This window comes from Sabethes cyaneus, chromosome 3, assembly GCF_943734655.1.
Source record: "Sabethes cyaneus chromosome 3, idSabCyanKW18_F2, whole genome shotgun sequence".
In the NCBI taxonomy this organism is placed as follows: domain Eukaryota; kingdom Metazoa; phylum Arthropoda; class Insecta; order Diptera; family Culicidae; genus Sabethes; species Sabethes cyaneus.
The window spans coordinates 39,060,785-39,075,424 of NC_071355.1; the positions used below are offsets into that span (position 1 = coordinate 39,060,785).

At 40.7% G+C, this 14,640-nt stretch overlaps 1 protein-coding gene across 1 annotated transcript; it reads left to right on the forward strand.

Moving 5' to 3' along the window:
- Nucleotides 1–11,601: 11,601 nt before the first annotated feature.
- Nucleotides 11,602–14,593, forward strand: LOC128739485 (endothelin-converting enzyme 2-like). Its single transcript, XM_053834979.1, has 12 exons — nucleotides 11,602–11,632; nucleotides 11,689–11,776; nucleotides 11,845–11,939; nucleotides 11,996–12,289; nucleotides 12,349–12,610; nucleotides 12,673–12,916; nucleotides 12,974–13,715; nucleotides 13,773–13,821; nucleotides 13,879–13,946; nucleotides 14,011–14,141; nucleotides 14,197–14,361; nucleotides 14,420–14,593. The coding sequence occupies exons 1-12, from the start codon at nucleotides 11,602–11,604 to the stop codon at nucleotides 14,591–14,593; spliced, it is 2,343 nt and encodes a 780-aa protein (XP_053690954.1).
- The last annotated feature ends 47 nt before the right edge of the window (nucleotides 14,594–14,640 follow it).

Here is a 14,640-nt window from a genome sequence, read left to right on the forward strand (position 1 = left end):
AAATGAGGGAGCTTTGTCACTTGCTTTGGCTTACTTCCCAAGCACAGATATCAAATTGGTATAGGTTTAGATCATCGTAAAGAATCTTCCAACCAATCACGAAGCGAGAATTCTGGTAAAACAAAGGATCATTATTTTTAATTTTTCAATAGTTCAACATCAGGAATTCATACTTTTCTTCATTTGGGTTAATTCTTAGAAGTTTTTCCGATCGATTGGTGTAAGAATATTGAAAATCGATCGGAAAACCGCTGAGCTATTAGCGCTCAAAACCTTTCATTTTTCGTGACGCTCGCATTTTTCGATTTTTTGGAATGACACCCTATCTCAAAACTTGCCGTAAGACGTAGTCCTACGTCAAAAGTTTGTAACGAGTTCAGTGATCCATTATGCTTTCGATCGTTGTACTGCGCTTTGGTAAGACCTCTCCTAGAAACTGCTTGCATTATTTGGGGCCCATATCAGGAGTACTGGAACGACCGTATAGAACAAATACAAAAGCGATTCGTTCGGTTTGCTCTACAACGATTACTTTGGAGAGATGCCAATAACCTGCCCCCGTATCCAGATCAATGTCAACCGATCAATTTAAGCTCACTGCTTACACGTCGGAAAATTGCCCAGGCCACATTTGCCACCAAAATTCTAAAAGGCGAAGTTGACTGCCCGCCCTACTGTCACGTTTCCAGTTCAATACGCCTGAACGGCCGTTACGTCAACGTAGCCTAATCCATTCACCATTCCACAGTAGCCAATACGGCAACAACGAACCAATAACCAAGCTCCAACGAACATTTTCTGAGGTCATCGAACTATTCGACTTTCACGAAACTACTGCTTCCTTCAAAAACAAGCTGAAGACGACAAGAATTTTTAGCTAGTGGTGTATTACGTCTAGGACGTTTTAATTTAATTGTTTATGACTGCTATATTATTTGTAATGCTTCATTGTTTCATGTATGTATGTATGAGCCTAAAAGATGGTGGAGTTTTTATGCCTCTTGAGAATATCAAGATGGCTTTTCCCCACCCCAAGATCATTAAGATCGGATGATTATATTCAATAAACTTAAACATAAACATAAGCATAAGCATAACACTCCAAGTCCATGGACGGAGGGGTCTCTCGTGTGATATGGCTTTACGAAGATGGAATACAATCGACTGTATAGATTATAACACTCCAAGTCCATGGATGGAGGGGTCACTCATACAAGAAAACTTTTTTACTAAACAACAATAACTCGCAACAGGGTGATATCACTCTAAGCCTGTGGACGGTGGGGTCACCCCTACTGAATCGCTTACAGATCTACACTAATACAACCATGGTGCTCAAAATTTGAAAAAATTGTTGCATTTATTGCTACAAGATTCAAACCGAAAGAGTCTCTGTCAGGTCAATAGATCGTGGAAAGCTTCCAAAAGCCCAATTACAAACTAGTGGAAGCTTGAAAAGGCTCAACCAAGATAGAGAAGTTTGATTCAATCGTGAAAGTTGGACGAAACAAGTATTGAGTGCGGTGTTCGTTTAAGAATATTTTTTAAAAAAATTTTTGTCAGATATTGTTGTTTTTGCGGCTGTGAAAAATTAAATTGTTGGTTTTCTGATAGGGAAACAGAAGTCCCTAATTCGACTGAGAATGAAGACCAAGAATCTAGTGAACCGAAAAGTCCACGAGGAGCCTCTTTGTTCTTCCTTCCGGAAGAACTTTGCTTTGTTCTTCTTCGTCCAGAGGTTTTATTCTACAGCCAGTTTAAAGTGGAGGAAATACAAGCTACCATCCGTGAACACTGTTCACGATACGAAAATTTACGTCCCCGGAGATTGTCATCACGACCGGCGGCCAGTGTTAAGCTAATTCTATATTACCAACACCAGACCAGCGAGACATTGCCGAGTGTGGTGAAAAGTAGTACCATTTGACGTCGACCCAATAATCCAGAAGCCAGCATAAAATTACAAAAGCGCAAGTAACCTAAGTTAAGAATCACGAAATTGTTGGGATCAAGAACAATAAAACTGAAATTGTCATTGTAATACTAGTTTTCCGCTCCGTTTGATTTTTGGTATGAATATTGCTTTTAATCTGGGTTTTCCACAGCTTGGATGTTGGTAGCATTTTTAGGTTAGTAATCTATGTTTATTGGGTTTTACGATTTTACGATTCTGTTTTTGAGCAAGTTGTGTGTTGATTTTTAAATCAATTTTGACTGTACCTGATTGATCAGCATAAATCCCTCCCAAACCACCATTGAGCAGTGCTTACAAGTTTCATGTTAAGAGCGGCTCTCGACAACGTCTGATGCGGAGCAGGTGGATGAATTAGGCAAAATGCAGTTCCGAATGCTAACGCCAAGATGGCAGTCCTGTCATGAGACTGGGTAACATGACTGACTTATTAATAACATGTTATTAATAACGTTACGGTGACTAAAAATATAAGGATGACTGACTTATACCTATGCAAATTTTTTCGTTCGCCGAACGTTTTAATAAATCAGTAGTTGCATGCACGGTGTGGCATTTTACGCCGTCTTGTTGACACCATAGCTAGTCTATATTAATGGCACTCAAGTTTGGTAAGTACAGAAAAATAGGTGGTCATGGCACCATTAACTATTGCTTTATGGCTGGCAAGAACACTTTTATTGTTTAATAGGTCATTAAAGCTTTTGCTACTGGCTCATAAAGTTCACCGATGATATTATCTGAATACAACACTGTTTCGAAAATAGCATGAGGATTCTTTTCACTCCGATACGAAATCACTGGCATTAGGTTCATATACCCATTAGTTAAAAATTATTTCGAAGTTTAGTTTAATGTATTTATTTATTTATATTTCAATGACAAAAATAAGGCTTTGAACCAATAGTTGACTCAAATCAGTCAGACCGTCAGTCAGACCGTGAATAGTTATATCCTCTGTGGTTGGAAACTTGAGAAATTTTTATGATGCTCGTCGTAATCCTAAGTCAAAAGATTTTGTTTGATTGGTGGTTTTTGAAGCTCAGCTGTGTCGTTATCATAATGCGTTCAGTCCACTGATAAACGTGCTCCGTGAGGAAATTTGCTAATTAAAAATTTAGCATGATTTATTCTCCCCGGCAACTTTGTAACTTTTGATTGTGCTGAAAGTATCAAGGAAATGTTTCATAAATTACAAGCCCTCTCATGCCTTAACGGTTGACGATTCGTCGATGTGTGATTTATTACTCTGAATCGTGCTCGAAGTCAGACCGGTAAATTAAATACCTAGTCTAAGTAAGTAACAGTTTCCTTGTACTGTTGTGGAAGATCCCCTATTTCCAGTTCGATTCCAGTGGCTAGTAGTTATCCCATAGATGATTATGGCCTGAATGAGTCGGTGAGATATTGCAGATTGATATATTGAGAATGTAACTTGCATTTCTGTCTGCTAATGGAGGCATACCATTTTTAAGACACACCTCACTGGATTTCCCTCTCATATAGGGTCTCACCCTCCGTTATAGTGTGCAGAGCAATTAAATTTTATTACTGGATAGTTGGTTCAGCCTATTAACTAATATTAGTAACTTTAAAGTTGAATACCAAGATTGATAATATTGCATTCTATTGCCGTAATTTCACTAAACGAAACGTCATCACCAAGTGTGCATTGTTTCACCTATATTTTACATTGAAACATCAAACAAAAAGGTGTAAAATTTGTTGCAAATATTTATTCTCTAGTAGCAAAAAACAAGGCAACTATATACGGATAAATCCGCTTTTTTCACTAAAAAATAGTAAAAAATATATACTCTAGAAATTGTTATAGTCTATTTACTATTATTATGACTCTATAGATACATGGATGAATATGGATTCTATGGACGAATTCTGCGCTATCATCAAAGACAAGCGAAGAAACAAATTTGTAGTGTTAGCCCTTCGAACCGGTTTCCTTCGAGAGATGTAGAATAGTATGCGCCCTGCAGTATTAGTAACACGTGGTGCACTACTGTAGCATTCATTCATCATTTTACGACGGTGACACTTTTACATCGGTTTTCCCCAAGTTGCAAAGCAACTTGTGGGAAAACTTTTGCGCGGATAGGAATTTTCGCACTATAACCTCTCGCCGGTGGGGCACGGGCATCGCGGTGCCATAAAGTAAATGAATACCGATTGTAATATCTAGTATTGCAGGTGTTAGCTCCGGACCTGTTAAATGGAATTTAAATACTGTCAAGTGCTGACCGCGTCCGGTCAGTGTTGAGCTGACCGCGTGAGTCGTATGATCCTGAAGTTTGCTTCACGTGAAGCCGATGTTTCGCGTTCGACGCAGTTGTTAGACGCTGGCTAAGACGGTACGGTACGTGTCCGAGTTTTGTTTTGTTATAGCGAATCCAGCGCAGGAATTGACATGAGAGTTTGTAGCAGAGGAACAGCTGAGGATATCGTTATCAACTGCTGTAGACTGTGATCTTCACTATGGCCACAAATTTGCGAAGTCGTTACCTAAAGTAGAGTTGAAAATTGCTGCCGTAAAAACACTTTAGCTGTGAAGCCTTCACTTGTATTGCATTACATGTTTGCTTACTACTGTTAACATTTCTTCTACCTATATATTCTTTTCAATTTCGAAGCATAAATTTGATTTCTTCCTGATTAGAAAAATGGGCAAATATTGTTTTAGATATGTACAGAACGGATAGCTCTCATCCCAGCATGTCGAAGAGTGTTTGCTTTTGTTAGATCAAGACCTGACTGAAATATTTAGAATATGAGAGGATTCCCTTTCAATCAACGCTTTCATTGGTTTTACATTATAGAGATAGAGATTAGGAATAGAGATTTACTTGATATAGCAAAGATTTGCTGAAAAGTCCAAGACTTGGTGGCGAACATTGTTTGATTGAGAGGTTTCACAATACCTTCCAGTATGTTCGAATTCTTTTATAATGCAAGACATGGAATTTTTTGAAAAGAATTTGCTGTTTCTGTGTCGGGTTTCAGTGGATTCGTTCTGTTACGGCTGACTCTGATTATTTCCGGCCTGAGCAATCTCGAACACCACCAATTTCCTCAAACAACTTTACATGATTCCAAGTTATTTAAAAGCTTTTTTCATGATTCATGATTCATTTCAATGAACTAAGCTATAATAAACCAGAGTTTGTAATCATTTATGCTAAGGTTCACAAAATTCAAAGTAATGTTCAACACGACTAAACGTTCTCGTACACGAAGCAATCGGTTCATTGCGGCCAAATTCAGTGCGGTTAAAGTGGTTGGTCAGCAGTGAGAATGGTCGCAGAGTCCCCTGTACTGCGCGCTAATTTACTACCGAAAACAATAGTGATGCACTGCACTCGGTCATTTCGGAGGTTCTAATAGAGTTGATGCAGAGTCCAAATTAGATACGCATTTCCGAGATAGGGACGAAATAAGGCGCAATGCGGTGCTTTAAAGTAGTGTTAAAATCTCCTTTAATTTTCGCAATAAATCTCAACAGACGAGTCGCTTTTAAGACAATCATTGTACGGTGACGATCGCAAGTCAGTCTCGGATCAAGAATCACATCACATTAGTTGAACTTCACTTTTCTGTAAGAATAACAGTACTGTAGATATTTTTAAATTTGTTCACAACAAAACAAAAAAGAACGCATTTTTTTGGAATGATTTGAACTTTAGCAAAGATTTTGGACAAGATTAACGCATTTTAAAAATTTTATGTGGGTCTTAAGAAATCAGGGGGTTACTAATAACAATCGGTTGAAAATTGTAGAAGTTATGACCACTTTACTAAAACAGTAATGTCTGCGCATTTGAATATCATGCTCATGCAAACACCCTCTTACTTGTCCATAAGCAACAAATACCTCTCTTTCCCTCTCTCCCTTTCTATGATACACACACATACAATAATTGTGTATTTCTTATATTTTCTCAACTGACTGACAATTTTAAAATCGTCAGCATAAACCAATCTGTAGCCTCTTTCACGGGCAGAGGTTGCGTCGTTAAAGTATAAAATGAACAAAAGTGATCTCAGATTACTGCCTTGTGGCACACCAGATTGATACGTGAACGGGGAAGGTACTTTCGAGCCAAGTTTCACTTGTAAGATCCTGTCGCACAAATATGAGCGTAACCTTGTGGCAAACTGTTGCGAAACACTCAGTCGTGATACTTTTATCTAGCAGTATGCGATGACTGATGCGATCAAAGGCATTAAAATCAGTTTATATCACGTCTGCTTGCACTTTGCGCTCTATTTCAGTAATGCAATCAGAAGTGAAGTCAAGTAAGTTCGTCGTCACGTAACGGCTAGCCACGAATCCATGTTGGTTAAAGGGTGTCCCACATCAAATTACACTACGGAAGAAGCGCTGTAGAAAATTACCCATTTGGCTTTTTTTGGAAAATTTGGGTAGAAGTAGTTTAAAGTGTATTGTTTACACTGTATTTTTATCGCGATCAGTTTTTCGAAAATGGGAAAAAATGGCGTCATCCGAAAAGCAACGTCGCGAATTTATTTTGCACAAACGCCTGGAAAATCCTCAACTCTCTCATCATGGATGATGAGACTTAAGTCAAGGCGGACTTCCGGCAGGTTCTGGGGCTACTGTACTTTACCGCCCAGCACAAGTTTGATATTCCGGAGAAAGTAAGGATGCAGAAAGTTTCAAAATTTGCCAAGAAATACATGATTTGGCGAGCGATCTGCTGATGTGCCAAACGGAGTGCTCCGTTCGTGACTACCGGGACTGTAAACGGACAGATCTACCTCAAGGAGTGGCTACATAAGCGTCTGCTTCCTCTGTCGAAGCAACACGAGGGCCCTACGATCTTCTGGTCGGATCTAGCTTTGTGCCACTATTCAAAGAATGTCCTGGAGTGGTACGAAGCCAACGGGGTTACTTTCGTACCCAAGGACATGAACCCCCTCCCCTAATGCAACGGAGCTAAGGCCCATTCAAAAATACTGAGCTATTATGAAGCAGGAATAACAGAAGCATCTCAAGGATGTGAAATCTGAGAAAGACATGAAGAAACAGTGGTTTTCCGTACAGACATCAGTGTACAGCTGCAGTCAGATGTTGTACAAAACCTTTTGAATGGAGTTAAGCATAAGGTGCTAGTATACGGTTATGGTATTGAAGTTTAATGAAATAAATACATCAAAATTTTACGAACGAGTTATATTTTATTGTCTGAAAGTTTGAAAAGGATCGGTCAATTAGGAAATTTTCAACAACGGTGCAATTTGATGTGGGACACCCTTTAGAAGAAATGTAATGTTTAGTGCTACGAAATAAAGCATCGCCTACGATTATTTCAAATAATTTGGCGATGGCGGACAAATCCGACGCGGAATGCCAGAGGGTATTAGGCGAGAAGAATGCAGTGCGGGCGTTAATGCTGCAGCAGGGAACTCGTCAGAATGTAGAACGATATAGACAGAAGCGAAGACAGCAAACCCAGTTTTTTTTGGGCTAAGGAGCGCCGCCTGGAAGAAATGGAGTGCGAGGACATGGAAAAGCTGTATCGTTCTCAGGAAATGCATAAATTCTATAAGAAACTGTACGAAGGCTTTGTGCCGCGAGCCGAAACATGTCGGGATAAAGATGAGGGAATCTTGTCAGATTAACGTGAAGTGATCGAAAGGAGGAAGCTGCACTACAATGAACACCTGCATGGCGCGGAGACGGAATGCCAAGACAGCAGAAGTAATGACTACATCACTATGGCGATGATGTGCCGACCTCAACAACAAGTGAAGTGGTCGGAGCCATCAAATAGCTCAAGAACAGCAAAGCAGCTGGAAAAAATGGTATCGCAGCGGAGCTTATCAAGATGGCCCCGGATAGATTGGTTACCTGTCTGCACCGACTGATAGTCAGGGTCTAGGAAACAGAACAGCTACCGGAGGAGTGGAACGAGGGAGTAATATGTTCAATATACAAAAAGGGCGACAAGTGGGAATGTGAGAACTATCGAGCGATCACCATTCTCTATGCCTCCTATACAGGGCTTTCTCAGATCATCTTTCGCCACTAACAAGTAGATTCGACCAAATCTGTGTTCTGGGACAGATCCTCCAAAAGTGTCGCGAATACCAAGTCCCCACGCACCATTCATACACTCTTATTCTGCGAGACGAGTGGCGTGACAATTTTGGAGTCACTGCGAATGAGGTGACCGTTGTCACCTGGGTGTTTAGCTTTGACATCTAGGTGAAACGGGTGACTTGCGCTTGTCACGGTGGTCACCTAGGTGACATCACCCCATTCGACTCGCCGTGACGAGTCACGGATAGTGACAATTGTCGTATTGAGTCACGTGACTAGCAGAATAATGGTGATAGATTTTAAGGCCACCTGCGATACTATCCACCGTGAAGAGTTATGGTGGTGCAATGGAAACGCACTTGACGCGATATTGAGAGTTGTGGGTTCAAGTCCTACCTGGACAATCAATTATTTTTCACAGTTTACAAAACATTTTCCCAGTTCTTCCAATGTTCGTTCTTCACAAAAACACATTTACTCCCTCATACAAAGTACAAATATTGCCAATTTATCCGTTTCGCTGACGACGTGGACATTGTCGGAAGAACGTTACAGGCTGTTGCTGAGCAGTATACGAAACTGAAACGTGAAGCAGTGAAGATTGAATTAGTGGAGAACACGTCTAACACAAATTACCTGTTAGTACTAGTAGAAGGAATCGTGCTCACATAGACAATAGTGTGGTAGTCGAGGGGGAAAACTGCAGCAGAGAAATACGCCAACGTATTCTTACCAGAAGTCGTGCTTACTACGGATTACACACGGTGTATTACTACGGACTGAAAACGGTGCTTACTACGAACTAAGAACTATGTATGGAAAAGAAGGATGAACCACGAGACGGGGCAGCTTTTCGGCGAAGCTAATATCCAGAAAGTGGTTAAAGCTGGAAGGATACAATGGGCGGGAGATATTGTGCGAAAGTCGGATAACAATCCCTCAAAAATGGTATTCGTCTCAAATCCGGTTGGTACCAGACGCAAAGGTGTGCAGCGAGCTTGATGGCTAGATCAAGTGAAGTAAGACTTGGAAAGTGTGGGACGGATGACAAATTAATAATAGTCAGCCATGGGCCGAGTTTGTTGGCGGAATATTGTTATGGAGGTGCAATCCTAAAGGACATCGCACTAGGATAAGTAAGTAAGTTGAAGAACAAGAAAAACAAAATAGGTCCTAGGTTGCTGCCTAATGAACCTAAATGAACAGAATCAAAATTACAAATAGAACATATTTTTAGTCTATTGATAAAATTGCGTGCTGATTCACCGAACTCGAACAATTCCTCGGCCACGCTAAAAGTGCGGATCATGGTCATGAATGTGACCGGCTCATTTATTCCATTAGAGGTGCAATGAAACTTGTGCTGTAGTAACGCCCTTGACCTCTTCGGTCTCTGATTTGCTCGAAAATTCTATGACGATAGCAGCCATGGGACATCAAGTGCTCTATAGAGCAATTTTATTACGAAGGTTGCTTGTTGAATCTTGTGTCGTGTTTCAAGCGTATCCAAGTTCAACAGCCGGTAGCGATCGCCGTACGGCGGCAAATTGACGGAGTCGTTCCATGATAGTTTCATGAGAGCGAAACGAATAAGCCGTTTTTGTACACGTTCTAGCCGTACAGCTCAAGATAGATGATAAGGATACCACACCAATGAAGTATTTTCGAGGATTGGTCGAACTAGTGCACAATACAGTGATTTATGGCAGTAAGGTTCCGTAAAGTCTCTAGAGAGCTTAGATATAAATCCTAGTTCCCGATTCACTTTGGCAACAATCGCAGTTTGATGCAGATCGAAGCACAATTTTTGATCCAAAACCACGTCTAGATCGCTCACTAGGACTGCCGTTTGATACAACACCATTGATTCTGTAGTCGAATATAATAGGGAAATGATTGCGGTTGTACGTCATAACGACACATTTTGGAATGCTAATCGTAAGTCGATTTCGTCTGTACCAGTTAACGAAGCTATCCAGAAGTTCTTGTAGGCGCGTGCAATCATCAGGTGAACGAACTTCATAAAACATCTTTAAATCATCCGTTAACCTGCGACCTGAGTCAAGCATACGTACACCCAGGTAACCAATAAGCATTAGTATAAGCAATAAATCAATCGTTTATTAGCATCCCTGGCGTTTTATACTGGAGGTTGCTGTTTATCAGCCTTCAGACTGCATAACAGTTATGCCATAACTGTTGTAAATTGGCATCCACAATTCTATTTAAATTCATCTTGTAGGTAACAAGCTGCAAATAAGCAATGTCAGCACTAAAAGAGGGCCAGCAGTAAAGTAGCCGCTTATTTTGCGAAAATAGCATTCAAGTAGCATTTAGGGCAACTTAAATGCTTATTAGCTTGCATTTAAATTGCATTAGAAATGCTTATTGGTTATCTGGGCAATGTCATTGATCTAGAGAATAAATAGTAGCGGGCCCAAGTTGATACCCTACGGCACACCGGATGCATTAATGAAGGCGTTTTAATTTACACAACAGGATTACATGATCAACTTCGGTCGATGTATATGGCGGTGTATATGGCGTCCACCTGAACTGTGTGCCCGAGGTGTGTAATGCAAGTCAACGTGAAATCCAGCGGTCTCGCATAAATCCATGTTGTTCCGGAGAAATTTATTTTTTAATTTGACTAGAGAGTGTTTGTTATACTTTGGTAGTTTCTTACGTTGCGCTTATCACCAGTTTTGAATACGAGGATCATAAATATCGACCAACATTTGAAAAGGGCGGATAAGCCAAACGTCAAACAGACCGAGCGAGAGTTATTTTTTGCTGGAGCAGCATAGGAAAATGAACTCTTACTCGTTCTGTTTGACGCCTTTTTCAAATGTTGGTCGACAAATGATGTTTTCCATGCACTAGGGAATACATGCTAAGAGAACGATCTATTATGAATCACACATAATGGGTTGGTTAAAGCATCGATACAGCGGAAATATACAATCTGGAATACCATCTGGTCCTGGTGAGAACGACTGTTTGAGTTTTTTTGCGGCCTAGAGTACCCATTTCTTGAATTACGTAGAATATATCCATATCGTTATCGATAACATCAATAGGGACATCGGCAGCAGCAATCAACCTTAATTTATCGGACTCCGTTTTTAAGATAAGTTTTCAACCATGCGCAAAGCTGTCAGGAAAAATCAAATCTGGGAAAAATAATAAGTATCAAAATCTGTCCAAGTTATATACTTTTAAGTCTTACACAAAAATGTTGCATGCGAGATCTTATCCCTAGCAGTAAATTCTAATTATAGCAAAATTGCCCGGAATTCAGATAGATTTTTCAATGAAGAATCTTTTTCAAACAAACAAAAATATTCTCCGTTAGGTATCTAATTGTATGTCTGCTTCCCTTGGCTTTCTTGAAATCTGAAATGATAATATAATATATGTACTAACTTAGCTACAATCTGTACTGCAGCTTTTTTCTTTTGTATTCTAAATCTTCCACGCTTTCTAGTTTCTTCGCTCTTTCACTTGATTGTCAGCATAATCTTAGTTCTATTTTCTTCTAAGAATCTCCAAGATGTCGGAAATGGAGGAAAACAACTTCATGGGTAGGAATCTCATATATATGCAATCCAACCCAGTATTAACCTCTATACGATTTCAGCGATGAACGTGGAAGCCGGTCAGAAATACCGAACGGCAGGGTTTACCCAAAGACGGTTCCTCAACCTCAACGCCAAGTCAGGTCGAAAGTATTCATTCCGAGTAACCTTTTAACATCATGCCAACAATCCAATCCTTTGATTTCTTCTTCTTTCAGCTCCTGTCATGTGTTCTGTCGCCGATTTTTCATATGTATTCTACTCCTGACGGTGGTTGTGCTCTCGTCCGTGATATATGCTGCCATCCATTTTGGTAAAAGCATATTAAATCAATGAAATTCTGCTCTCAACGAGCGCCTATATCTTCAGCGAGAACCCTGCCGGATGTTTGCCACACCAAGGAATGCCTACGGTCCGCTGCTGCTTTCAAGCAAAGCATGGACTTAACCGTTGATCCTTGTGACGATTTCTACTCGTATGTTTGCGGCAATTGGGCCGACGATCATCCACGGCCGGAAATGCGGGGCGAATACGATTGGTTCGGTGAACGGCAGATCAAAATCTTTCGCAACATTCGGGCCAAACTGGAAACCAATGCCAGCCGGTCGGATCCCAAGCCGGTGGCACAGTCTAAAGCGATGTACAAATCTTGCTTAGATTATGGTAATGATGTAAATGACCAACCTTAGACGAACTTACAATTAAGGTTTGATAACTTGTAGCTGCTCGAAAAAAGGAAGGTTTCAAAGCCGTTAGTAAGTATCTGAAAGAGTTTGGACTTCCAGCGGTTCCTACGCTGCTTAATCAGTCCAGAATTTCATCCCGTAACTACAAGTTCGACTGGGTCAGCTCGGTTGCCAAGATTCAACGGAAGCTTGGATTTAATGTGATAATTGGTTTTGATATTGTACCTGATCATTTGGATAAGAATCGAAACAGGCTTACACTGGAGTATTTCTACACTCCGGGAGATTTTCAGTTTCCGTAAGTAGCCTCTGGCGATGTTGTTTGAAAATGTATAAGCAACCCGATTTGTTATTCTGCAGATTTTATGAATGGTCGAAGTTTAAGCCAAAAGGTCACAGTCGTTCGAGCAAGCGAAGGATAGTGGATAGTGAAGAGGAGGAAGATGAAGATGAAAACGAGAAGTCGCTCAATCCTGAAGACGTTGCTGAATTGCTGGAACAAACCGTCGAGGCAATCCATCCAGGTTTGAACATAATGAAATGGAAAAATCGGTTCGTACCCTTGGCTGAGCAGTTTATTGCCTTTCATAAAGCCTTGCCGGAGGTTAGTAGTTTCATTTGAACTCAACGAATTGATAAACCGTACTTTTTCATTTTTAAGCGATATGAGTCTGAGGATGACGATGCAGACTACTACAGCGTCGAAGAACTACAAAAGCTCACTGATTCGTACATTGCTCCAAAGAAACCCTATCCCGTTTGGCAACGCTATTTCAACGTACTATTCGATGACTTTCCAAATGCTAAGCCTCGTCCGGATGAAAAATTGCAGATGGACAACGGAACGGTTCAGTATTTGCTGAAACTGATAGACTCTGTATCTCGTCAGTCACAAGCCCAAATTGAATTGTACGTTTGGAGCCGGGTGGCGAGTTTTCTGGTAGATCATGAACTGAACGATGTCGAGTCCGAGCAGGAGTGTGCCGAAAATGTGCACCGGTTTTTGGGTTTGGCCGTGAGCTATGCTATCGCAGATCAGAACTTCTTAACCGGGACAAAACCACGCATCGAACGAATGCTAAGGGAAATTGGTACTGAATTCGATGGCATAGTGCTCGAAACGGATTGGATGGATGCCTACACGAAGTATGCATCGCTGGAGAAATCCAAAGCAATGAAAAGTTTAATCGGGTTCCCGGATTGGATCATGGACTCGAAGAAGCTGAACGAATACTACCAGGGGCTGCGCGTGGACGAACATCGCTATCTGGAAAACTGGGTGAGTGCTATTGAATTTCTGCAGACCGATAGACTACGCTCCTGGCAGGTGAAGAACAACCGTGTCTGGGATATGGATCCTACGGAAGTGAATGCGTTTTATTTGGCTGAACGGAATGCTATTTGTAAGTCACCTGCATAAATTTGCCAGAAATTAATTTTAATCACAGTTTTTTCTATAGATATTCCTGTAGCTATAATACAGTACCCGTTTTATTATCTTGGATTAGAGTGAGCATATTAAATGTGAAAATATTTATAAATTTGATAAATTGTCTAAATTTTCAGGGCGCTGAACTATGGAGCACTCGGGGAAGTACTTGGGCATGAGTTGACGCATGGTTTTGATAATTCAGGTAATTTCTACTACAAACAACAAGTTTTATACAAGATGTATGGTCCAATTCTAAAAACGAACAGGACGCCATTTTGACAAGAACGGAAACTTGGAACGCTGGTGGTCCAACCAAACCATACGGGAATACGACAGCCGAGCCGATTGTTTTGTAAAACAATACGGTAGTTATTATGTCAAGGAAGCAAAGCAATACGTAACATTCGAGACAACAAACAACTTTTCCCAAATAACGCATTCCTATAACGCAGGTCAACGGCAGCTTAACCCTGGGGGAAAACATTGCCGATAACGGTGGCCTGCGGGAAGCATTTTGGGCCTACAAATCGTTCAAGAAAGAACACGGTCCTGAGTCGACCCTGCCGGGATTCGAAGAATTCACTCACGAACAACTGCTGTTCATTTCGTATGGCAATGTAAGCAAGCAGTGTTTCTTTTGCCCGAGACCGCATCTAAAACCTCTCTATTTTACAGCAAAATTGTCAAATTATTTCACCAAGTGTCGCCAAAGGTCTACTGCAGGATGAGCATAGCCCGTCGAGATTTCGAGTGCGAGGGGTTCTGAGTAATATGCCGGAATTTAGTGAAGTTTTTAACTGCCCTATCGGCAGTGCTATGAATCCGGAGAAAAAATGTCGCATTTGGTGATTTGGAAAGTTTGTGTTCGATATTGGTTAATAGTGTTATAGTACTTT